This window comes from Hypomesus nipponensis, chromosome 7 (genome assembly GCF_054491055.1).
Source record: "Hypomesus nipponensis isolate SF chromosome 7, ASM5449105v1, whole genome shotgun sequence".
Taxonomy (NCBI): Eukaryota; Metazoa; Chordata; class Actinopteri; order Osmeriformes; family Osmeridae; genus Hypomesus; species Hypomesus nipponensis.
In genome coordinates, this window is record NC_140367.1 from 17,825,382 (window position 1) to 17,849,795 (window position 24,414).

The window sequence follows — 24,414 nt, forward strand, 5'->3', positions numbered from 1 at the left end:
AGTTGGTCAAATAGAAAACCTTGTCAATCTGTAGGCTATGTGAATTAGGCTATTTACAGTTTTTTTCAATCGCTATGACAGTTTTTTCAATACCTTTAACAAGTTTTCTAAACTCTTGACACAGTTAGCAGAACATCCGCCTGTGCTGGCTATACAATTAACACATTTCTTGTTGCTTTGACACACAATGCATAGAGTAAACACACATTTTAAATGCTTGAACTTCTTTTACACACAAGCTCCACCAAGACCAACACAATCGATTTTTACGGACCAATTTACCAATGCTTTAACACTGTATGTCAGAACAGATAACACTATGTTCAAAACCTAAATTATTGGCTAAAGTCAAAGTAAACAGCTGTTCATATTGTGAATTGAAACACAAATATATCCCCTGTATTTTAATCCATTGCTACTGAGAAAAAGCTGGTTGAAGTTATGCAAATGCTATAAATTACAGTTGATTCCCAACTAGGAAACACTATGGTGTTGAGGTTCTTTCAATCGTATGACTATATGGTATATATACTGCAAAGTGGAGCTCTTTGTGCTGATCTTGTGTGGAAAAAAAACAATATAGAGAAACAAGAAGAAAGTAAGAATACAGTACAGTAATACCTGCACAAAGGAGATGAAGTACCAGGACAAGGGAGAGGAGTGGGACAAGGGCAAGGGAGAGGGAGAGGAGTTACAATGTGTGGTGGCCTCAGAGAAATGCAGTTTCTGTATTCCATCTGATGTTAGTGTTTTTTATGACATTGTGCTATGATTGACTGAATGTTACTGTGAAAAGAGAACGGGTGTTAGTGTTTGGTAGACATGGTGTCATTTTTAGTATATTTTTGTGTTATGACAATTAGTGTTTTGAGTTTAGTTTACAATGTGTGATTTTGAGCATGAAATTAACCGTTTTGCCAATTGTGTGTGGTAGGTGTGTTGGTGCGTTAAGAGTTTCGAAAAATTGTTAAAGGTATTGAAAAAACTGTGATAGCGATTGTAAAAAACTGTAAACATTATAGGAATGATTACCTACGTCCCTGCAGGCCCCAATCCAGTTATTATTAATTCAGGAACATACCAATCAAAACGAATAACAAGTATAATATTTTATATTTCTCAATCTTATTAACCTACCTGCTTCAGGCCCATCGATTATATTGCTCTGGAAGTCGGAGCCAAACCGCTCACGAAGTCTAAGAAGTCGCCGTGATATTGTGTCAAGTTCCATCTCTGCCTGTTTTTTTAATTCTTCAATACGTGCCCTAAGTTGTTCCGTCATTTTTTTCTTTTCAGTAAAAAAATATAGGCCTACTAGGCTAGAGTGCAACGGCAAGGAATTCAAATGGTCGGAAATTTAGCCTACTGACCAGTTAACGTTTTTGCATCTGTGGTCAAGATAAACGTAATTTTTACATTAACGCATATTCCTAAATCTTACGCTATAGGCCACACCTATTTTGGTGAGATCGGAATCTGTCACCTAGGGCTCCGGAACACATGTGACTTTAGTGTTTACTTCGCCTTTTTTTTTATTCAGATCAAATACAAACAATCCAGGGGGCTATTGTACAAAAGTAGAATAAAGAAATCCAGGATAACTGAAAAAGCGCAACTTCATCAACCATTTCTAAACAACTGCAATAGTAGGGTTTAAGCATTTAAGTAATGCATGTTAATAAAAAATACATAAGAACACATTCAGACGACAGCGGAATACCTGTTAAAAACGTTTATTTCGGATCAGAGCGGCAGCTGATTTAACACGAGACTCCAGAATTAATCTTAGCCTGGCTGTTAGCCTGCTCGGGAGCAGGAGCTGCAAAGAATAAATCTCCATGGTTACTTGGCTGGGTTTAATTCATCCTGCTTTCGTGCAACCAACTCAAAGCTAAATTCATCCAGGATAACTTGAATATCCCGACTTAATCCCTTATCCTGGTTTCGTGCAATAGCCCTCAGGCACTTAAGCAGTAATTTCCCAACCAATGAATATATCTCCTGCCTCAGTTTCAACAAGAATAAAACCCATAAACAGATATAGACAATACTTGATAACAACAAAAACAATACAAATAATATCAACATAACAAACACAAGGACATATTTACAGCCATGACCAAATGACCTCCTCCAATAAAAGTGGCCAGAGGGGAGTCAATTCATAGGGGTTCATTTCATGGCGTGTGGCTTTACATTTACATTTACATTTATTCATTTAGCAGACGCTTTTATCCAAAGCGACTTCCAAGAGAGAGCTTTACAAAAGAGCATAGGTCACTGAACATAACAACGAGATAGTCCCAAACATTGCAAGCAGCCAAAACATGAAGCATACATTGTGAAAAAGCTAAACAAGTGCCAAAAGGGAAGACCCATAAGAGCATGTAGTTATACAAGTTACAAATAAAACAACATGAACCATAAAAGTGCAGGACTGTACCTGTAAAAGAACAATCAACAGTAAAATATTACACAGCAAGTACAAGACTTAACTTCGTTATATCTAACCTACAATAGCAACAAGTCACTCAATAAGAGTCGTAGTGATCCTGGAGGAAACTAACAAATCCAGCCAAGCATTCTTAAGTGCCGTTGTACTCCCGGAACAAGTGCGTCTTGAGCCTTTTCTTGAAGGTGGGGAGACAGTCAGTGTCCCTGATGGAGGTGGGGAGCTGGTTCCACCATTGGGGCGCCAGGCAGGAGAAGAGCTTGTGTTGGGACCGGGCAGTCTTGAGCGGTGGGACCACCAGGCGGTTGTCTGAAGAAGACCGTAGGTGACGGGTGGGGGTGTAAGGTTGCAGGAGAGACTTGATGTAGATGGGTGCAGTCCCGTTCACTGCTCGGAAGGTCAGTACCAGGGTCTTGAATCTGATACGGGCGTTGATGGGTAGCCAGTGGAGGGAGATGAGGAGCGGGGTAACATGGGAGCGTCTGGGTAGATTGTAGACCAGGCGGGCCGCTGCATTCTGAATCCTCTGAAGAGGGCGGGTTGCACATGCTGGGAGACCAGCGAGCAGCGAGTTGCAGTAGTCCAACTTGGAGAGGACCAGTGCTTGGACTAGCAGCTGGGTGGAGTGCTCAGACAGGTATCTCCTGATCTTTCGGATGTTGTAGAGGGTGAATCTACAAGACCGGGAGACTGCGGCGATGTGGGCCGTGAAGGAGAGCTCGTCATCCATTGTAACCCCAAGGTTCCTGGCAGAGGATGAGGAGGTCACCGTCGCAGATCCCAGGGTGATTGACAGGTCGTGGGAGATGGAGGGTTTAGCCGGGATGATGAGAAGTTCTGTTTTGGCGAGGTTCAGCTGGAGGTGGTGCTCGGTCATCCAGGCGGAGATGTCTGCGAGGCAGGCCTCAATCCTAGCAGAGATCCCCGGATCGGTCGGGGGGAACGACAGGTACAGCTGGGTGTCGTCAGCGTAGCAGTGGTAGGAGAAGCCATGGGAGGTGATGATTGGTCCAAGTGAGGTGGTGTACAGAGAGAAGAGGAGGGGTCCAAGGACGGAGCCCTGTGGGACACCGGTGGAGAGCTGGCGGGGGTCTGACAGTTTGCCTCCCCAGGAGACCTGGTAGGATCTTCCCGAGAGGTAGGATGAGATCCACTGGAGTGCAGTGCCAGTGATGCCCATCTCTCCAAGTCTGTAGAGCAGGATCTGGTGGTTAACCGTGTCAAACGCTGCAGAAAGGTCCAGCAGAATGATGACGGATGACCTCGAAGCCGCTCTGGCAGACTGGAGGGCAGTGGTGACTGAAAGGAGGGCAGTCTCTGTGGAGTGGCCGGTCTTGAAGCCCGATTGGTTGGGGTCAAGCAGGTTGTTCTGAGAGAGAAAGTTAGACAGTTGGTTAGATACAGCACGTTCAATTGTTTTAGAAAAGAAGGGTAGCAGTGATACCGGTCTGTAGTTCTGGAGGACGGCAGGGTTAAGGGAGGGTTTTTTGAGTAGAGGAACAACTCTGGCCTGTTTGAAGGCAGATGGGAAGGTGCCAGAGGTAAGAGAGGAGTTTAGGACATGGAGCAGAAAAGTTATGATAGAGGGGGAGATAGTTTGAAAGAGAGGGGAGGGGACAGGATCAAGGGGGCAGGAGGTGGGGCGATGAGAGAGAATGAGGTCAGAGAGCTCTGACTCGGACAGGGGAGAGAAAGAGTTTAGACATTTAGTTGGGTCAGTCGTGAAAGGTGAGGGGGTAGGAAAGGTGGGTTTAGGGAACCGACTGCTAATGTCGGAGACTTTTTCCTCAAAGAAGGAGGAGAAGTCGTCTGCTGTCAGAGTGGAGGGGGCGGGTGGGGGAGGTGGGTTAAGAAGGGTGGAGAAGGTAGAGAAAAGTTTGTGGGGGTTAGAAGCAGAGTTAATTTTGTTAAGAAAGTAGAGGGTTTTAGCACCAGTTATGTGAGAAGAGAAGGATTTAAGGAGGGAGTGATACTTATCAAGGTCCAGACCGTCTTTGGACTTGCGCCATCTCCTCTCGGCTGCTCGAAGGGTGGACCGCTTTTCACGAATAACATCCGTAAGCCACGGGCAGGAGGGAGAAGATCGTGCAGGCCTGGTTGACAGGGGACAGAGAGAGTCAAGTGATGCAGTTAACGTGGTTAACAGGGTGTCGGTGGCAGTGTTAGTGGGGTAGGACGAGAACTCGTCAATGGGAGGGATGGAGGATGTTACAACAGAGGAGAAATGGGAGGGGGATAGGGAGCGGAGGTTGCGCCGGAAAGTTACGAGGGGAGGGGAGGTAGGAGGAGTTGGAGGGAGAGAGACAGAGAATTTGATAAAGTAGTGATCAGATATGTGCAGTGGGGTTACAGAGGTTACATATATATACATTCACACCCACAATACGAGACATACAACGAGGCTGGAGGAAGAAGACCTAAGTCACGTAATGTGTTGGCAAAGTATTGTTGAGTTGCTCTTGCGCATGGTTGTGTTGGAAGAGACCGCGCGCCTCAGTGCGCCACTGCTCGCCATAGCGCGCCACAGTGTCCGAATCCTCAATGAGCAAAACAGCAGACCAGATCTTCACAACTATAAGCACATTCTCAGCTTCACACTATTGGCGAAATACTACACACAGTGGTTTTGCAAATCACTAAGTAATAATGTTGTTTACAATATGTGCTTCATGTTTTGGGCTACTCGCAATGTTTTGGGGCTCTCTTTTTGTTATTATCAGTGACCTATGCACTTTGTAAGGCTCTCTCTTGGAAGTCGCTTTGGATAAAAGCGTCTTCTAAATGAATGAATGTATACAATGTATCCAGTGTTTTTGCCCAGTTCGGTAAAGTGCCCACTAGATAGCAGTGTAAGAGCACAAATAGTAAGGGCAGAGCCTCTAGTCAATGTGATGGGTATGAGCATAAATTGCATAGTGTTTCAAGTTTCAAGTCTTTTATTGTATAAGTAGCAATAGCTTTCAGAACAACACAAGGTCAGACTGGGCACTGAAATTCTTAAGACAAGACAACGCAAGCACCTGGCATAACATAACATATAAGTACACAGAACATAATCTACATCTATCTACATAAATAATCGACTATACTAACCCTAATACAAAAATGTCCTAAATTACAGATAACAATAAATAATACACTATACTAGCCCTAAATGCAACATAAAACCTATTTCAACCCTATAACCCATTCTAACCTAGGTGGAGTACAATACAAAAGTGCAAAATGCAGATCAGTGACTATGTCAATGACCATACAGGAGCCTGGTGGCGTACAAATAAATAAATAACATTACAAAAAAACAAGTTAGGAATACACAGGGTTGAAGACAGCTGGACAGTACACATATTAGCCTTATTCAAGAAATAAAACATGTAATACCCATGGCAAAATGTACAATTGTTTGTCTTACATGTATCCTATTTTAATAGTTACATAATGCAATAATGTTAAACACACACAACATTGTATTTGGTCTGCTCATCTTTATTACATTGACGTGATTGAGACTGCTTACTCGTTCCAAGGCCTATTGACAATGTGATTACAATAGTTAAACACAGTGCACACACACATCATTTATGACAGGACATTGAGGATCGGTTCAAGAACATTAGTTCCCAAATGCATCCCTAGTTGTAACTCTAATTTAAAAAAAATGTGTTCAAGGAACATTCTTCGAAGAACTGGTGGCGTGTACTGGTGGACTCCACTTCAGAACAAAGGCTATAATCTTTCAATCCTATTAAAGCCTACATTATTCTCACATACATGTTACATGGTGCTCATGCAATGCAAAGAGAAGGCAAGATCCAGAAAGGTAGTTCACTCTTTTCTTGGGGTCATGTTTAACATAATTATTGTTGCTTCTTATTGAATGACTTTTTGATTTGACTTAACATGATTATATGTTTTTAAGTGTCTTCTACCCATTTTGTAACATTGATGTTCTTTGGGGTCATTTTCACCCCAGGCTGTTTTAGCTGTATGATACATACAAGAAATATCTAAATGTACATACATTTGTTTTGAATGTTATAGGGTTATAAAATGTTATAAAATGTAAAGATATTATGGTTCCCCTCCCCACTTGAATGATAGGGTAGACTTAGTGCTCCTAATGTCATCAAAGTGGGTTTGCATATATTCCATAGTCAGTCAAAAGGTTGTTTTGATGTATAAAGGGGGGTGGGGGTGGATTTTTTTATTTTATTTAAAGGGCTATTTAGGTGTGTGAACAAACAAACAAAAGTATCTGACACAAAAAAACCTGGGTACAAATCTGATTCTGGGCGTTAAAGTAGCTACTAGCTTTTTTGCTATAATTGGGTGCATTTACATGTTAATGTTCATTAATGTACACAGACGGCTCGCGTTTTGCAGCATTGGCAGGAAGAGCTACTGATTCTGAGACCTTAAATTAGACTCTTTCTGTGTTATCTTGCAGGACACGACCCAGCCCACACTTGGAGCCGGCAAGGACATATAAGTAAAACACTTGTACAACACTCTCCTGCATTTCACAGCCATACAATGGAATATCAGTCCAGTGAGATTCCTCTCTTTCTCTCCATCCTCCCCGTTCTCCTCTCTCCCCCAGTGTCGTACAAGCGTCTCCTGTCTCTCCAGAGTCTGAGTGAGGTTGCCAGTCCCTGGAGGGGGCTGACCCTGAACCGCTGCCTAGTTCTGGCCCTGCAGCTGGTTCTGGTCAGCACATCCCTTGCAGTTGAAGGTTCAGACCATCATAAAGCCCCCTCCTCACTCCACCCTGGAGCCCCCAGACGAGGCCCCCTGGAACACATGCTCTCAGCCTTAAGGGAGGGCTGGCCCCCCCGAGGGGGGCAGGGGGGCCAGGAGGCTCTGGTCCGGTTTGGAGTGTGCCCGGGGTCGGAGGGGAGCCCTGTCGCTGCCCTGGCACGGCTGGTTGGTGCTGGAGACAGACTGCGTGTCATGCACCCTGAAACAGGTCACCACGGAGACACACCCGGCCTCACTCGGTTCATATTCAGCACATCATGCATCTTAATAACATGTTTTAATTTTGTTTATTCACACAGAGCTGTTGGAGGAGAAGGGAGGAGGAGGACGAGGACGGCTGGTGTTGAACTTTCACCTCCCCCTCTCTCCGCTCCTGAAGCTGCATCCTGTCCTTGCCCTGGCTTTCAGTGTTCCCATGACAACCTCAGACATGGAGGTCTCCTTCACCAGCCCTGCCCTTCAACCTCCTACACAAGTGAGGCTCCACCCATCTCCTAGGCCCCGCCCCCAGGCCAGGGAAATTGTGGTCTTGACTTTAAATGTTTCTGTGTCTCCCAGACGCTGTGTCTGTCATCGAAGACCCAGTACCTGGTTCTGACTGGACAGCCTTCAGGGGGCCACAAATGGAGAGTTTCTGTCACATTGAAGACACCGGAAACAGAATCAGGCATGAACCAATGTTCAGCTATACTTCATCTGAAGTTCAGATCCACTTTTTTGGCTAGTTAAACCTCTCTAACCCCTTCTCTCTCTGCAGGGAAAAAGTTGTCTGAGCTACAAAGTATTCTGATTGGTGGAGAAACATCAACCCCTCTGCTACTGTTATCATTGGATAGAGCGACAGGAAAGAGGTGAAGTTTCATTGTTTCACAATTAAATCACTTTCTAAGCCAGCTCATCATTAAATTTACATTTTTATAGCAGATTATGTTGTCCAAAGCGACATCCAAATTGTATTATGTCACAGAATTGCAGAATTGCCAAACCATGACTTGATGATTCCTCCTGAGTTCAGAGTTGTTCATCTGTGTTCCCCAGAGAGACACCGGAGCCATGCGGCTTCCTGTGTGAGCTCCAGAGCTTCCTGTCTGAGGTGCTCCCACAAGTGCCCCTCCAGAACTCCGCCCCCTTCCCCCTGGCATCCCTGAACTCCCTGCCCCCCCTCCCCCTGGGCCCCTCCTCCAGTGAGGCACTCCTCCTCTGCCTCATCAACTCCTCTGGCCCCACACTGTTCTCCTTCCCCCAGAGGAGGCCAGTGCTGGGGGGGCAGGGGGGGGCCCTGCTGGGGGGCCAAAGTGGGGAGCTTTCCCTGACCCCCGTCTTGCTGGAGACCCTGAGGCTTCGGCTGGCGGAGGCCGTGGGCCGGCTGGGGCGGGAGGAGCTTGGATTCAGCGGTATGGACAGGCTGTGGAGGCTGCAGGAGCTCAGCGCCCTCCCCAGGCCAGGAGAGGAACTGCATAAAGGTCCACATTCTTGATTAAGATGCTCATAAAGATCTGTATTTGTCTTTGATCTGTCTTTGGTGAGTGTGTGTGTGTCAGTAACGGGGGGTGTCCCCACCCCCAGGTGGGGGTTGCTCCAGAGAGAGACAGTATCGGGCCCTGCTCCTGCTGAAGGCCCTGCACATGGTTCAGGGGCAGCGGGAGGTGAAGCGGGGCCTGCGTGTGGCGCGAGCATCCCCTGAGCGGAGCTCCGTCTGCCAGCTGCACAGTCTGACCGTATCCCTAGAAAGCTTCTTCAGGGACCCGCCGCACGCCAACATCAAAAACTGTGAGGGCAGCTGCCACTTTCCCATCCTGCAGGGCGTCAACGGCAACAACCATGTCATGCTGCTCAACAGCCAGGTATCCTGCACACCCTGCATACTGTACACTACACTTACACCATGTTCATTATACCTTACCCTCCACCCTACTCAGTGTAGGAACAAGGTGGAAGTGCAGCTCTGACCAGCCTGTTTGTGTGCAGGTGCAGAGAGGGCTGGAGCTGGGACGAAGCCCCTGCTGTGTGCCCCTGGAGTACGGCCCCCTGACAGTGGTGGAGCTGGATGCCAACAACGGAGCCACCATCAGCATAAAGGACAACATGGTGGCCAAGAAGTGTGGCTGTCGCTAAAGAGGAAAAGAGGAGGGTGGAGAGGAGGAGAGTTGGTCACACCAGTGCAAGAAACCCTCCCCAACCCTCCCTCGCCCCACCTAAATTATCGCTTTCAGTTCTGTAGTACGTTTTAATAAAGTGTATTTAAAAATAATCAGGACCTCTTGTAATTATTGTCACCTTTTGAGATATCCTGAAAATTTGAATGTGAATGCATTCATGATTTATGACATGATGATGTGCATGATGGCTGCACTAAAAGCCTTCATTTGCAACAGGACATTATTACTGCAAGAGACCATATGCCTTACAAAATGTCATCCTAATAACAGGTTTAGTCGATTGTGTGTGTGTATGTGTGTGTGTTTGTTTCCAGCCTGTCTGTGTGTGTTTCCAATATGTGAAGGGCCAAGGAATATATCACAAATGATTTGTATTTATCCCTTGACCCCCCATAGTTTAGATTACTTTTCGGCTCTATATGTATGGATGATTACGGTAAATAATCCAGGTCACGGTGACACTAGAATAAATATTGATCTAAAACCATTATCAAATGTCCTCCTAATAAGGTTGTGTGTTTCCAGACTCAATATATACAAAAAATAGGGGGCCAGGGGGATATATATATATATTTTTGTATTTACATGATTAAATAGCAGTACATAGTACTTAGCCGAGGAAGCCCCTGGCCCCAATCTTAGTTACTAATTTCGGCTCTATATATATATCGGCTAGTTATGGTAAGTAATCCAGGCCACGGTGACAAAACCGCTAGAATACATCTAAAAGCATGTATTTACAAATAGAAGGTTTTCACCGACGTCACGTTCTGAGCAGTAACCTGGATGCACGGCCATTGTGGAGGCACTTGGTGTAAATAACTGAACGGAGTACATGGAGTATTGTGCGCTTTGGATACTTTAAGTGAATGTAGCCATGTGGACGATTAGAACCTCACTTTGGATTGACGACAGTATGAAAATATAGGACGGTTTTATGTTAATATCGCTCTGGAAAAGAGCGTCTGCTAAATGAGTAAATGTAATATAAAATGTAATCTTCATGAAAGTCAGTTGGTTTAACTGTTACTGTAGCTAGCTAAATGTGGGAACGGAAGATAAAGTTATAAAGAGCTAGCCTAGCTAAATTGTCGTCCTTTAGTTTAAACTCCGTAATGTTAAGCGTATATCGTAATAGTACTTGTTTTTGTACTACTTTAAATGCAATGACAAATACACTGAGTAGCCTACAGAAAATATGCGTCTGTATTTTCTGTATTGTAAAGTAAACTAATGGCGCCCCATTACTATCCCCCATGTTGAGAAACACTGTCCACATGTTGAAGTGCTTGTTGTGTTCGAAAAAAAGGCTTGATATATAAATACTATCCCTCATCATTAGTGCATGTAGGCCTACATAGGGTTTAGAGCAATGCAGATATTCTTGCAGCGCGTTGTCATAACTATTATAAAAAGATTTTGCATTCACCTGTAAACTAATGGTTTGTGTTCTGTTCCAATCCATTTACCTAGCGTCCTCAGGTCTCTGACAATGTCTTCTAGACGGGATGGCCAGTCCGGACAGAAGCCGGGGTGGAGCAGGATTGTGCGGTGCTCAGAGGAAGACTCTGCCATCTTGAACTTTGTGTGCAAGCGCAAGCGTGAGACCCGAGGTATCCTGCTGTGGCTGGAATTGGAGAAGCGGGGTCTGATCAATCGTAGCTGCTGGTCCATGAAGGTTCGCTATCAGAAGTACATTTACATTTAGTCATTTAGCAGACGCTCTTATCCAGAGCGACTTACAGTAAGTACAGGGACATTCTCCCCGAGGCAAGTAGGGTGAAGTGTCTTGCCCAAGGACACAACGTCATGCACACCGGCCGGGAATTAAACTGGCAACCTTCAGATTACTATGCCGATGCTCTACCCGCTCAGCCACCTGACTCCCTAAGTACCTGTGTTTCATTGCTGCAGAACCAGGCCAGTCTTCTGAACCAGAGGTCGGAAAGCCAGCCTCTATCCTAGTGTGGCTGTAATTGGAGAAGCAGGGTCTGATAAATCGTAGCTGCCGGACCATGAATTAGGTTCGCTAACAATTGAGATTTCATCTTTGGGAGTATAATGTGTACAAAACCTTTTTTATAATGCCTTTTTAATGTGTTCACAGTGGTTCTCAAGTGCCATCTCAAGCCGGAGTAGAGGACTTCCCCCATTTTTTCCTCGCCCCAGCTGGAAGACCTGTCGTGAACCACCCAGAGTACAAACAGTAACCTTTTTCTATATGTTAGGTGAGAAACAAGTGTATTCCCCTTTCCCGCGCTGCGCACCAGCATAAACGTATACAAAGTTACAGATAAATGGGTACTGTGTAGACGGTGATTGTGTGTTTTTTTTGCAGGTGCATCATGAGCGTGCATGTAGGCCTACATAGGGTTTGGGGCAATGCAGATATTGTTGCAAGGCGTTGTCATAACTGTTGTAAAAGGATTTTGCATTCCCCTGTAAACTAATGGCTTGTGTTCTGTTCCAATCCTTTAACCTAGCGTCCTCAGGTCTAACCCCGACAATGTCTTGTAGACGGGATGGCCAGTCGGGACAGAAGCCGGGGTGGAGCAGGAGTGCGCGGCGCTTTGGCAACACGTCAGAGGAAGACTTCGCCATCTTGAACTTTGTGTCCAAGCGCAAGAGTGAGACCCGAGGTATCCTGCTGTGGCTGGAATTGGAGAAGCGGGGTCTGATAAATCGCAGCTGCCGGTCCACAAAGGTTTGCTATCAGAAGCACCTTTGTGTTTCATTGCTGCAGAACCAGAGGAGGGGAGGACACAGGGTTAGACAGGTAGAGGACTTGGGGTTAGGCCAGGGGTGGGGTTTGTTGCGTTCAGGATCGCGGACGAGGGGGAGCACGCGGGGGTTTAGGGTTAGAGAGGGAAGAGGACTTGGGGTTAGGCCAGAGGAGGGGAGAACACAGGGTTAGACAGGTAGAGGACTTGGGGTTAGGCCAGGGGTGGGGTTTGTTGCGTTCAGGATCGGGGACGAGGGGGAGCACGCGGGGGGTTAGGGTTAGACAGGTAGAGGACTTGGGGTTAGGCCAGGGGTGGGGTTTGTTGCGTTCAGGATCGGGGACGAGGGGGAGCACGCGGGGGGTTAGGGTTAGACAGGTAGAGGACTTGGGGTTAGGCCAGAGGAGGGGAGAACACAGGGTTAGACAGGTAGAGGACTTGGGGTTAGGCCAGGGGTGGGGTTTGTTGCGTTCAGGATCGGGGACGAGGGGGAGCACGCGGGGGGTTAGGGTTAGACAGGTAGAGGACTTGGGGTTAGGCCAGGGGTGGGGTTTGTTGCGTTCAGGATCGGGGACGAGGGGGAGCACGCGGGGGGTTAGGGTTAGACAGGTAGAGGACTTGGGGTTAGTGCTGGGTTTGGGCCCTATAGGTGATTGCTGATGGTTGAGCGTATACTGTGCTGTGCCACATAAGTCAAAATAAAATAAAAAAATTAAAAACTCTTTCACTTTCCCTTGTCCCTTCCTTCCTTGAAAATAGTTGTCACCCAGAGAGTTTGCGTGGGCGGGGTGGTACACACCATCACCTTCCCGCAGTGTTGGTGTTAGAATTGGGTCGGTGGTTTGGGGAGCTTGGGGTTATGGCTCAGGGTTTGGCTGTTGGCGTTGGCCTGGGGTGAGAACGTAGAGGTAGACAATGGGTCGGGCTGAAGTAACGTGTCCGTTCTGATACAGCAGGTGCTGTGTGGCGACGATGGTTGAGTGTAAAAATAGTCACATGACTTGGCAGAGTGACGTCGTGACGTTTTTGAGCCCCCCAAACGCCAAACCCCTCCCTCCAATTGAGCTCTATAAATGGAGCAGAGGGCGCATGGGCGGGTGGGCGGGCTAAATTTTCAGAGTAAATTTTGCAGCCCGCTTCTGACAGCTGCTCCGTTCATCCCTATTCATTTGGGGTCCACCGTTATTAATGTGGGGTTATTGCTGTTATTAATGTGGGGTTATTGCTGTGCTGCGGCAATGCGCTTCTCATCCCCGTTGTGACGGGTGTGTCTTTTTGTTGGCGTTTAGCTGTTGATAAAAGGCTGTCATTACTGAGCAAAGTCGATGTATTGTGCATAGCTCCGTAGCGGGGCGAGGGCGGCATGGGAAGACGTTGTGCGCGCAACACAGCTCATGCACCCACATACAATGTGTACAGTGGAGAATGCCCGCAGTCATTTGTGTGTGAGTCGTGTTTAGCTGTTCGTGAGAGTGTGGATTTGTTGAGCAAAGTGTATATACACATATTGCCGAGTGGCTATTGCACGCTGTCGTGTTGCGCCCACAGCGCGCCACAGTCCAGAGTCCGTGCTGCGCGTCTCCCCCAGTCAAAAGCCAGCGCTCCAGTTACGGATTTGTGTTATTGCAACAAATATGCTGCAGTCCCGCAGGGGGCGCCGCACGGCCGGCCGGCTGGTCAAAATGCATTGCTTCAAATGAAGAAGACGAACGCGTCGTTCACTCTCTGTGGTCGTCATTGATTTCGTTCGCAAGTGGCGAGCCAGACCAAAACCCCCGTTTCATTTTATCCTAATGTGTGAACATGTGAGAAAAAATGATAAAGAAAACGATCAGTGATAAAGAGAAGCAATCGTCGATCCATAAATTCATCAATCAATCAATCAATCAATCAATCCAAGCTTCTGCTCCAAATGACGTCAGTGCGGTCAGCTGTGGGGTTTCATTGGGGTTTCATTGGGGTTTGGGGGGATAGCCTAGCCCTCCTAGCCAGCCTGTGGGTAGTGGGCATACGTAGGTAGGTAGGTAGGGTAGGTAGGTAAGGGAGAGCCCACGAGCATGGCACTCATTTGCATGGCACTCGTTTACATACCGCTAGCCCATTGGTCGAGGCACTTTGACACCGCCCAGAAAATGTCAAGACAGTGCACGGACGTTACAGGGTTTTGAAACTTTGCGCCACCCTGTGGACAAAAAAAGCCACTGCGACAGTCAAAGTCGAGCACTAGGTCAACGGTTGTGGCCTCGGGCGTCTGGTGAAGCCCTCGTGCTTGCTACGAGTCTGAGAGGCGCGCGCGGGCGATCTCCCTGCATTCAGCAGGCCTCCAGCTTTCCGTGGGCATGCGTTGTGTGGGCGTTTGTCCCCCGATTGGCCCCCCTCGGACAGGCCAAGGCGCTAGGCGTGGCGTGATGTTTTTGCACTGGTCACTGTTCATCTCACCGTGATAATACCCGAGGGGCACACCTGTACGGCCACTCTTTGTCAGACTCCCAAAGCCCCTCTGAAGTGGAATATACATGGCGGTCTTTCATGGGAGCTTGAGGACGGGGCTTGGGGCTTGGGGCTTGGGGCTTGGGGCTTGGGGCTTGGGGCTTGGGGCTTGGGGCTTGGGGCTTGGGGCTTGGGGCTTGGGGTAAGGGATAGCCCACGAGCATGGCACTCCTTTGAATGGCACTCGTTTACACATCGCGAGCCCATTGGCCCACAATAGAATAAAGGCTCGATTGTATAAACACTATCCCTCATCATTAGTGCATGTAGGCCTATGTAGGGTTTAGAGCAATGCAGATATTTTACTGAACAGCAGACAGACAGACAGACAGACAGACAGACAGACAGACAGACAGACAGACAGACAGACAGACAGACAGACAGACAGACAGACAGACACACACACACACACACACACACACACACACAGACACACACAGACACAGACACACACAGACACACACAGACACACACACACACAGAGAGATGCTCAAAACAGTAACCCTTTGATATGTTAGGTGAGAAACAAGTGGATTCCCCTTTCCCGCGCTGCGCACCAGCATAAACGTATACAAAGTTACCGATAAATGGGTACTGTCTAGACAGTGTTTGTGTGTGTGTGCGCGTGTGCATGTGCGGGAAACTGAGAGACGGGAGATATGTGTGCAGGTTCTCGAGGGAAGGCAGATTGCAGCCAATCACCTTCTCTGCAGTGCGGATGACACGCTGCAGCCTGCTCTTGTCCTTGGCAGTGGCAGCAGCAGCAGCAGCAGCAGCGTACCAGGTCAACAAAAATAAGAAGGCAAGTGAAAAAGGCAGGTAACAGCTGTTTTCTTGCGAATCTTGCACTGCGCCACCTTAACTGGGTTGTGCTCCTTTGCACTGACGACTGTCATATACAGTGCCAACTGTTTGCATTCAGCACCGTACTTCTAACTGTAATATGCAATCAATTTCCACTGCACTTTGACACTTTTTTTTTTTTTTTAAGGATAGCTTCTGTCCATACTTTATTGCACAACACCTGCACTTACTTCTGGCCAGACCTAAACTACATTTGGTTGCCTTGTACCTGTACTTGTGTAATGACAATAAAGTTGAATCTAATCTCATCTTTGGTTCTCCAGGGTGGAATGCAGGAGAAAATCAACGGGAACCACATTGAAAAAAAGGACCAGGAGCCCTCGTCATCGTTGTTACCTGTTGGGATGTCCTGAAACTATGAACGCCAACGCAGGTAAGTAATACACAAGGTAAGTGATGTACAAGAAGTAACATACACATAGGAAAAGGTTCACACACACACACATATATATATATATATATATATATATTTATTCAAACACTAACAGTGTCTGCAGGTAGGTAGGTAGGTAGGTGGGTGCCAAATATTTGGAGATCAAGGTAAGTGGTGTTGCAACGTTTTTTAGTGTGTAGGTGAGTGCCATTTTTGGACATCGTTACCATTGTTTGAGCTGCTAAATCAATGCTAAACACACACACACACACACACACACACACAGACACACACAGACACACACAGACACACACAGACACACACACAGACACACACAGACACACACAGACACACAGAGACACACACACACACACACACACACACACACACACACACACAGAGAGAGATGCTCAAAACAGTAACCCTTTGATATGTTAGGTGAGAAACAAGTGGATTCCCCTTTCCCGCGCTGCGCACCAGCATAAACGTATACAAAGTTACCGATAAATGGGTACTGTCTAGACAGTGTTTGTGTGTGTGTGCGCGTGTGCATGTGCGGGAAACTGAGAGACGGGAGATATGTGTGCAGGTTCTCGAGGGAAGGCAGATTGCAGCCAATCACCTTCTCTGCAGTGCGGATGACACGCTGCAGCCTGCTCTTGTCCTTGGCAGTGGCAGCAGCGTACCAGGTCAACAAAAATAGGAAGGCAAGTGAAAAAGGCAGGAATGCAAATGGATGCGTTGTGAAATTGTGTGTTTGCTTTTCTTTTGCAGGTGCTCTGTGGCGATGGACGAGTGTGTAAATCACGTGTCTGCAGGGAAAGGTAGGTGCCACATATTTGGAGATCAAGGTAAGTGTTGTTGCAACGTTTTTTAGTGTGTAGGTGAGTGAGGGGGTGCTCCTGGAAGTGTGTGACCAGTGTTGTTTGTAGCTGTGCCAGGCGGTTTGTTGTTCTGGTGTTGTTTCAGCCTGGTGTCTATCGATGCCCCGGTTTCTCCAACGTAGTGTTTGTGGCAGAGGGTGCAGGTGATGACGTAAACCACATTGGAGGTTTGTGAAGTGAGACTGCCCGGAACCGGAGCTGATGTGTGACTGTGGGGGTTTGTGATGAATTTTCCGTTCTTGTAGGGACTCCACTACCTGCCATCGAGCACATCCAGAGGAAACGCTGTCTGCATCGAGCTCGCAGCATCCTCCAGGACTCCCCTCGCCCAGCCGACACACGTCTGCCTTCACTTTGTCACTTGCACTACTGGAATGTCAATTTGCAACCACTGTCTGTTTATTGCAGTCACAGCTGTTTACAGTAACAGCTGTTTACTTGCGAATCTTGCACTGCGCCACCTTAACTGGATTGTGCTCCTTTGCACTGACGACTGTCATATGCAGTGCCAACTGTTTGCATTCAGCACCGTACTTTTAACTGTAATATGCAATCAATTTCCACTGCACTTTGACACTTTTTTTTTTTTTTTAAGGATAGCTTCTGTCCATACTTTATTGCACAACACCTGCACTTACTTCTGGCCAGACCTAAACTACATTTGGTTGCCTTGTACCTGTACTTGTGTAATGACAATAAAGTTGAATCTAATCACATCTTTGGTTCTCTAGGTTGGAATGCAGAAGAAAATCAACGGGAACCACATTTTAAAAAAGGACCAGGAGCCCTCGTCATCGTTGTTACCTGTTGGGATGTCCTGAAACTATGAACGCCAACGCAGGTAAGTAATACACAAGGTAAGTGATGTACAAGAAGTAACATACACATAGGAGAAGGTTCACACATATGTATATATTTATTCAAACACTAACATGGCACTACGAGACAATCAGGAGCAGCACAGCCTCCATGGGCTCCCTGCACACTGGACACTGTTTGTTGCCCCTCTGCAGCTTGCGAGCGCATTGATAGCAGGAAATGAGGTGGATGGTGGGCCCGTGCACGATGCATCCGTTCTTGGGCCGGCTCTGGCAGATGAAGCAAGGGTCCAGGAAGCTGGCGGGTAGGTCGGCCTGCAGAAACACACACACACACACACAATAGTCTCCAAACTGAGTTATCACCTTTGTGCCATGTCCCATGTGCATCATTTGTGGAATTAGTACTGTTTTGGTGGCAGCTATATCTGTACTGTCCAGCCATACATAAATGCCATCCAACGCATTATATGCGTGTGTTTGATGGCATTTGTGTATGGCTGGACAGTACAGGTGAATCAAGGAGAGAAAGAGAACACACATTCTCCAAAGTGACTTACAAACTGTGTACTGAGATGTCAACATGTATCCATGGACGCAAGGCTCTGGGGTTAAAAGGGCAGGACTCACAGTGGTGCCGTGGACGCAACGTTCCTCCTCTTCCTCTTTGGCCGAACCTGGCCTCTTTCCTCCCCAATAGCCGGTGGATTCCCCTCCTTTGTTGAAAAGAAAGTATTTGATGTTAGCAGTCAGTTCCATGAACCCCTCTTTCCTACTCACACTCCCTCCTCTAGGACTGACCCAACTACACGTCTAAACTCTTTCTCTCCTCTGTCCGAGGCAGAGATCTCTGACCTCGTGACCTCATCCTTTCTCCTCGCCCCACCTCCTGTCAGTCACTATTCCCTCCAGTCTGCCAGAGCTGCTTCAAGGTCATCTGTGACCATTTTGCTGTACCTATCTGCAGCATTCGACACGGTCAACCACCAGATCCTGCTCGATACACTTTCTGAGATGGGCATCTCTGGCACTGCATTCCAGTGAATGTCATCCTATACTGCTTACCTGGGTTTAACACGGGAATGAGTTTTTGGCTCAGCCTGGAGAGGAAACGTCTTGGACACACACACACACACACACATACCTGGGGTTACAATACAGATGCTGGCTGTCTGCACATGGTCTACACACATTTCAAAATAAATCACACACACTTCCCAAGGGGCATTAGGCAGCTGCTTCCTCTCCATGGAAATCCCTTGAGACGTGTGCGTGCGCGTGTGTGTGTACGTCTGTGTGTTGGTGTGAGAGCAATGTGTGTTCCTTACAGTGGCTCCTTCACAGAGAACGTGTCGATCCCCAGCGCGGCCCCCAGAGGATCACTGCCTAGGTTGACAATGTGCTGCTGCTTCTGGTCGTACAGCTTGTTCTGAAAGATGTACCGGCCAAGGTAGAAGATCACCTGCGGGGACATAAATGGTCAGAGCCGGCCTGAACCCTGTTGCCCTAAACCAGTGGTTCTCAACGCTGGTCCTCGGGACCCCCTGCCCTGCATGTTTGAGATGTTTCCCTGCTCCAACACACCTGATTCAAATAAATGGGCCTGTTAACGAGCCATTCATTTGAATCAGGTGTGTTTGAGGAGGGAAACGTCTAAAACATGCAGGGCAGGGGGTCCCGAGGACCAGGGATGAGAACCACTGCCCTAGACTGCAGCGCAGAGGCTGGAGTGAGGACCAAATGTTTGTCATTTGTTTGGACACGCTGCTGGGAAACTATCAAAGAGGAGCAGGGACAACTAAAGCATTCTAACACCTGTACCTCTACTTGTGCCAAATGGAAAAATAAACTAAATCTACCTCCTTCCTGGTGTACACATTCTTATTTGCACCCGCGTGCCTCAGAAGGGAGCCAAGTGCGGCTGTGGGTCTCACCTGAGAAGAAAAACGAAAAGAAAGAGAAAACATTACATCATGCTTTGGTATTTCATTGTGGAGAGGGTAGAAATGCAGAGGTTTGTGTGCTTACTTTGAGCGGAGCTTGGTGTCTCGAACCGGTCATGTTGACGTACGTATGCCTATCTGGAGCAAAGACACAGATTAATACATTAACTCAGAGATTAATACATTAACATTAACTTCAACCCTGAGGACCAGCCTTCAAGACCTCTGCACGATTGATAACCAGCATATTGTTATGGTTCATGTGTTTGTTTGTTTTTTTGCAGGTGCTCTGTGGCGATGGATGAGTGTGTAATTCCACGTGTCTGCAGGTAGGTAGGTGCCAAATATTTGGAGATCAAGGTAAGTGTTGTTGCAACGTTTTTTAGTGTGTAGGGTGAGTGCCATTTTTGGACATCATTACCATTCTTTGAGCTGACACAGATTAATACATTAACTCAGAGGTCTTCAACCCTGAGGACCAGCCTTCAAGACCTCTGCACGACTGATAACCAGAATATTGGTATGGTTATGGTAGGCTACGTAAGGGTTGGTGTTCACTAGCTACAAATTGATATTGGCTACTACAGTTCAACAATGGCGTCTGAATTACAGCAATGCGCAGTACAGTTTTGGCAAAGCTTACACGCGTCGTGTGGTTAGCCTTTAGCAAACACCATATTAATAGTTAACATGAAATATAGCTAGAATGAAACCCTACTTTACAAATGTCACAAATGAACTTGCAAAAATGACACAAAGTACATAGATCTGTTGTTATTGAACCTGGAGAAATTACCTGAGTGTGCGCGGCCTCACTCGCCGTCATCCGAAATGGCGCTTCTAATGGAAATGGAAAGACGTCACGACGTCAATTGGCAAACATGTTGAAACATGTTCAATTCAATAAGAATAAAAGGTTGACAAGCACTTCCGGCAAAAAAAAAGAAAAAAAAAAGTATTTTCTAAATGAGAGGATCTGTTACGGATTCGTGCTATTGCAACAAATATGCTGCAGTCCGGCAGGGGCCGCTGCACTGCCGGCTGTTCAGTTGATTTTTCATATATATATATTTTTTGTTGTTGTTGATATATTCAGATCTTGTTGTTATTATCAGTGACCTATGAACTTTGTAAAGCTCTCTCTTGGAAGTCGCTGTGGATAAAAGCGTCGGCTAAATGAATACATGTAAATTTAATAATACAATTTCTGAACACAACGTATAGACTTGTTTCAATTGAAACATGAATGTTAAAATCTACCTGGTAACAGCACAACAACGTAGAAGCGGATCGAACTCCAATTGGTCAGTAAGACAGGCCCTTGTTAGCTTTTAGACCTATAAGAAGCAGGCCATAACACAAGAGTCATAGATGGGCATTTGTCTTCTGTTCCTTACCAATTGACCGACAGGAGCGACGAGGTTAAACTGCGGAGAAGAAGTGTAAACTGCTGTCGATTACAAAAGTAAGTGTTTCAATGCCTTTCTAGCAGTGTGTGACTCGGTGGTCCGTGTTGTGTCGGTCTCCTATCATCGTGCTATGCGCTTAGTTCATGTGGTGACGAGTTTCAACTTTGCCGTGTATAGGGGCTTAATAAAACGTTTGTTCGTCCCGAGCAAAGCGCCCAATGTTGCCTTAGCCAGTTTTGGTCGACGTATTCTTAATCTACTATAGGCTAACTATATACACACGGATGGGCATAGCCTCCTTCACCAAACCGACTTAATGAATACTAAACGAATCTGGCACTTTATGGCCCAACCGTGTACATTGCTAAACGTGTACAAATGTTTTATCTGGCTATAGGCCTCTCAAAATGGCCTATCCGCTTTGGGGACATGGCCTAGTCGTGTAGGGAACGAACGCACGCACGCACGCACGCACGCACGCACGCACCCCCCCCCCCCCACACACACACTGCTTTTCTCTGCATATAACTCCCTTTGTCACCTGTCTGTGTTTTTGGCAGATGAGCATCGAAATGCAAATTGAGGCTCTCCAAAGTGCCGTGAGCCAGAGGGTCGGGGAGCTGAAGGCCGAGTGCGCGCGGCTCGAAGACGGCCTGGTGCAGGCACAGCGCAGAATGGCGTCGGAGACAAAGGCCTGCTGTGACCAGGTGGAAGCCAGGATGCTGGAGCATTTGGCCACCCTGGAAAGCAGACTGTCGGCAGCGGAACTGGAGGTGACGGCCGTGCGCCTTCGAAGGGCCAGGCGGGCAGAGGATGCCATGGCCCAGCGGGGCGCTCCCAGCCCTGTCCAGGTGGCGGACCCCGTCGACCGGACGCCAAGCCCTCGCCACTCGCCACCCGCGGTGCCGCAGAGAGACTCCAGGCATGGAAGTCCCCAGCCCAAGCGACCCTCGTCTCCCCAGGACGGACCAATGCACGGTGCCCCAGCGTCGCAGACAGACTCCAGGCACGGAAGTCCCCAGCGCAAGCGACCCTCGTCTCCCCAGGACGGACTAACGGAGGGTGCCGCCGAGCCCAAGAAGCGTCGCGTGGTCCTCTCCTACGAGGACTTGGACCCAGCCACCAGGGTTCGGGTTTTGGACTACAGGCCGCCCGTGGTCGACAAAGGAGAGTTGCTCACCGAACTCCAGCTGGCGCACCTCCTTATGTCGCTGGACCACTTTAAAATAACAGGTGAGTGAGTAACGGGGGAATATGCGTATAGTTTGTAACACTCGACAAAGGCACAGACATCTGATACCTCTGTTCTCTCTGACTCTTGTTTTATCAGATGCCGTCGATTTGGAGCACAAGGCCGTGCAAGTCATCTGCCTGGGCGCCGTCCACGGAGTTTGGCCTGATCAGCCCTGGGCGCCGCCCAATTGCAGCCAAACCTTTTTGGGCTACGTCATGGACAAAATCAGGACACACCTGAAGACAGTGGCCAAGCGAGCGTTGCTGGAAAAGCTGAGGCAGTCCTATATGGAAGACCTGGCGCGTCCATAGCAATGGTTTCCATCCAAATTATTTTTATCTTCTGTTCTGTTGGTGTTGTTTTGAGTTGTTTATATAAAGGATGCTATTGTTTTTGAGACAGTGTTTTCTTGACTCATTCTGGGTTTTGGTCTGTAAGGAATTGACTTTGGCAGGGAGGTGCATACATTTAACATATAGGAATATTGAAAACTTAAATATGTGGACTAACTATACAAAAGGAGAAAAGTCTAGCTAATACTAAGGGGGGTCTAGCTAATACCAAGGGGAATAAAATAAAATATAAGTAGTCATAATTGACAATATAACCTCAAATAAACAGATAGTGCAAGAGAACGATACAACATTGCAATGTGCAGGATGTCATTGTGCAAGACCACCCCACACACACACACACACACACACACACACACACACACACACTGAGAGAGAGAGAGACATCATAATGGCTGCAGGAAAGGATTGAAACAATATATGCCAAATACTACACACAGTGTTTTTATGCAATGTATTCCAACAGTGTTTTTGCCCAGTTCGCTAAGGTGCCCACTAGATGGCAGTGTAAGAGCAGATTACTATTTGGCTCTACATGTATGGACGATGACGTTAAGTAATCCTGGTCACGGAGAATCTAGAATAAATATTGATCGAAAACCATTCTTAAATGTCCTCCAGACAACATTTTGTTTGTTTCCAGACTCACATACACAAACATTAGGGGGCCAACGTAGACTTGTTTCGATGTTAGAATCTACTTGGAAACAGCACAACAACGTGGAAATGGGAGTTAACTCCAATTTGACCCTAGACCAGTTAGATAGCAGGCCAAAACTTATTTGCCTGGTAACAGCACAACAACGTGAAAAGGGGAGTCAACTCCAATTAACCCTTGTTAGCTTTTACACCAATAGAATCAGGCCAAAACTTAACAACCATAGGTGGTATTTGTCTTCTGTTCATACCGACTGACTGACGACAGCAACGACAAGGTGAAACTGTTGTCAATTACAAAAGTAAGTTTTTTTTCTTCACAATGTATGCTTCATGTTTTGGCTGCTTGTAATGTTTGGGACTACCTCGTTGTTATGATCAGTGACCTGTGCTCCTTTGTAAAGCTTTGGATAAAGGCGTCTGCTAAATGCATAAATGTAAATGTCATGTGGGGGTTTTTCAAGGCCTTTCTAGCAGTGTGTGACTCCGTGGTCCGTTTCTGGCCAGGCCGCTTGAAGGGTGTTACTCTTAGAGACTACGAATGGCCATCAGTAACTGTAACTGTACGCTAGTCAATGACAACAACAATCATCACCTGTCTGTTTTTTTTTTTGTGTGCAAGGATGAGCAACGAAGAAATGGCCCTGTCGGAGTTGGAAGTGCTCGACACAAAGGTCGACGCCCTAAAAGGTGCAGTTGGGCAGACGGTGAAGGAGCTGAAGGCAGAGTGTGGCAGGCTTGCCCATGAACTCGAGCAGGTGCAGAGGAGGGTGATGGCTGAGGCGGCTGCCCGGTGCGCAGAGGTGGAGGCCAAGATGCTACGGCACATGGGCGCACTAGAAAGAAGACTGTCCGCAGCGGAGCGGGCCAATGGGAGCAAGCCGCAGCGCGCGGAGTCAGAGGAACCTGCCGCCTCCAGCCCCGACAGAGAGGCACCACCAATCTCCGGTGACCGGGCGCCAGACTTTTGGCCGGGGAAACCGACCTGCTCTACCCCGAAGACACCCGGTTCGCCGATGGCCTCCAGGCCCAAACGTCGTGCGCCCTGCCACCAACCTCCGACATCTGCCCCGGAGGAAACTGAAGCAGAGGTGCATCTGGTCCGGACCTACGCAGACTTTGAGGCGGGCTTGGGGAAGTGTGTGCTCGACCACAAGCCGGCTACAATTAGTGGCAGAGAGTTGCTCTCCGAGGTCCAACTGGCATTCTTTGCGTTGTCGATGAAGGAGCTAGACATCAAGGGTGAGAAAGCTTTGCTGTCTTTGTACTATACCAGGCATAATGGCACACGTAGAAAACA

General features: G+C 47.4%; 1 protein-coding gene and 1 long non-coding RNA gene across 2 annotated transcripts; both read left to right on the forward strand.

Moving 5' to 3' along the window:
* Window positions 1-6,244: 6,244 nt before the first annotated feature.
* LOC146281777 (anti-Muellerian hormone-like) lies at window positions 6,245-9,431 on the forward strand. The gene is made up of 8 exons (XM_084702055.1): window positions 6,245-6,272; window positions 7,053-7,418; window positions 7,512-7,685; window positions 7,769-7,894; window positions 7,968-8,061; window positions 8,249-8,673; window positions 8,777-9,054; window positions 9,179-9,431. The coding sequence occupies exons 1-8, from the start codon at window positions 6,245-6,247 to the stop codon at window positions 9,323-9,325; spliced, it is 1,638 nt and encodes a 545-aa protein (XP_084558181.1). The 3' UTR covers window positions 9,326-9,431.
* A 731-nt stretch (window positions 9,432-10,162) lies between these two features.
* On the forward strand, window positions 10,163-11,856 carry LOC146281778 (uncharacterized). Its single transcript, XR_014762502.1, has 3 exons — window positions 10,163-11,047; window positions 11,284-11,393; window positions 11,477-11,856. It is a non-coding gene; the product is annotated as an uncharacterized LOC146281778 (long non-coding RNA).
* Window positions 11,857-24,414: the final 12,558 nt, after the last annotated feature.

Excerpts from the sequence above, each read along its gene's own strand:
- LOC146281777 (XM_084702055.1), top strand. The coding sequence starts at position 6,245 with ATGCAAAGAGAAGGCAAGATCCAGAAAG. Across the intron at positions 7,686-7,768 it reads CCCTTCAACCTCCTACACAA|ACGCTGTGTCTGTCATCGAA; the intron begins GTGAGGCTCCAC and ends TGTGTCTCCCAG. Across the intron at positions 8,062-8,248 it reads GATAGAGCGACAGGAAAGAG|AGAGACACCGGAGCCATGCG; the intron begins GTGAAGTTTCAT and ends TGTGTTCCCCAG.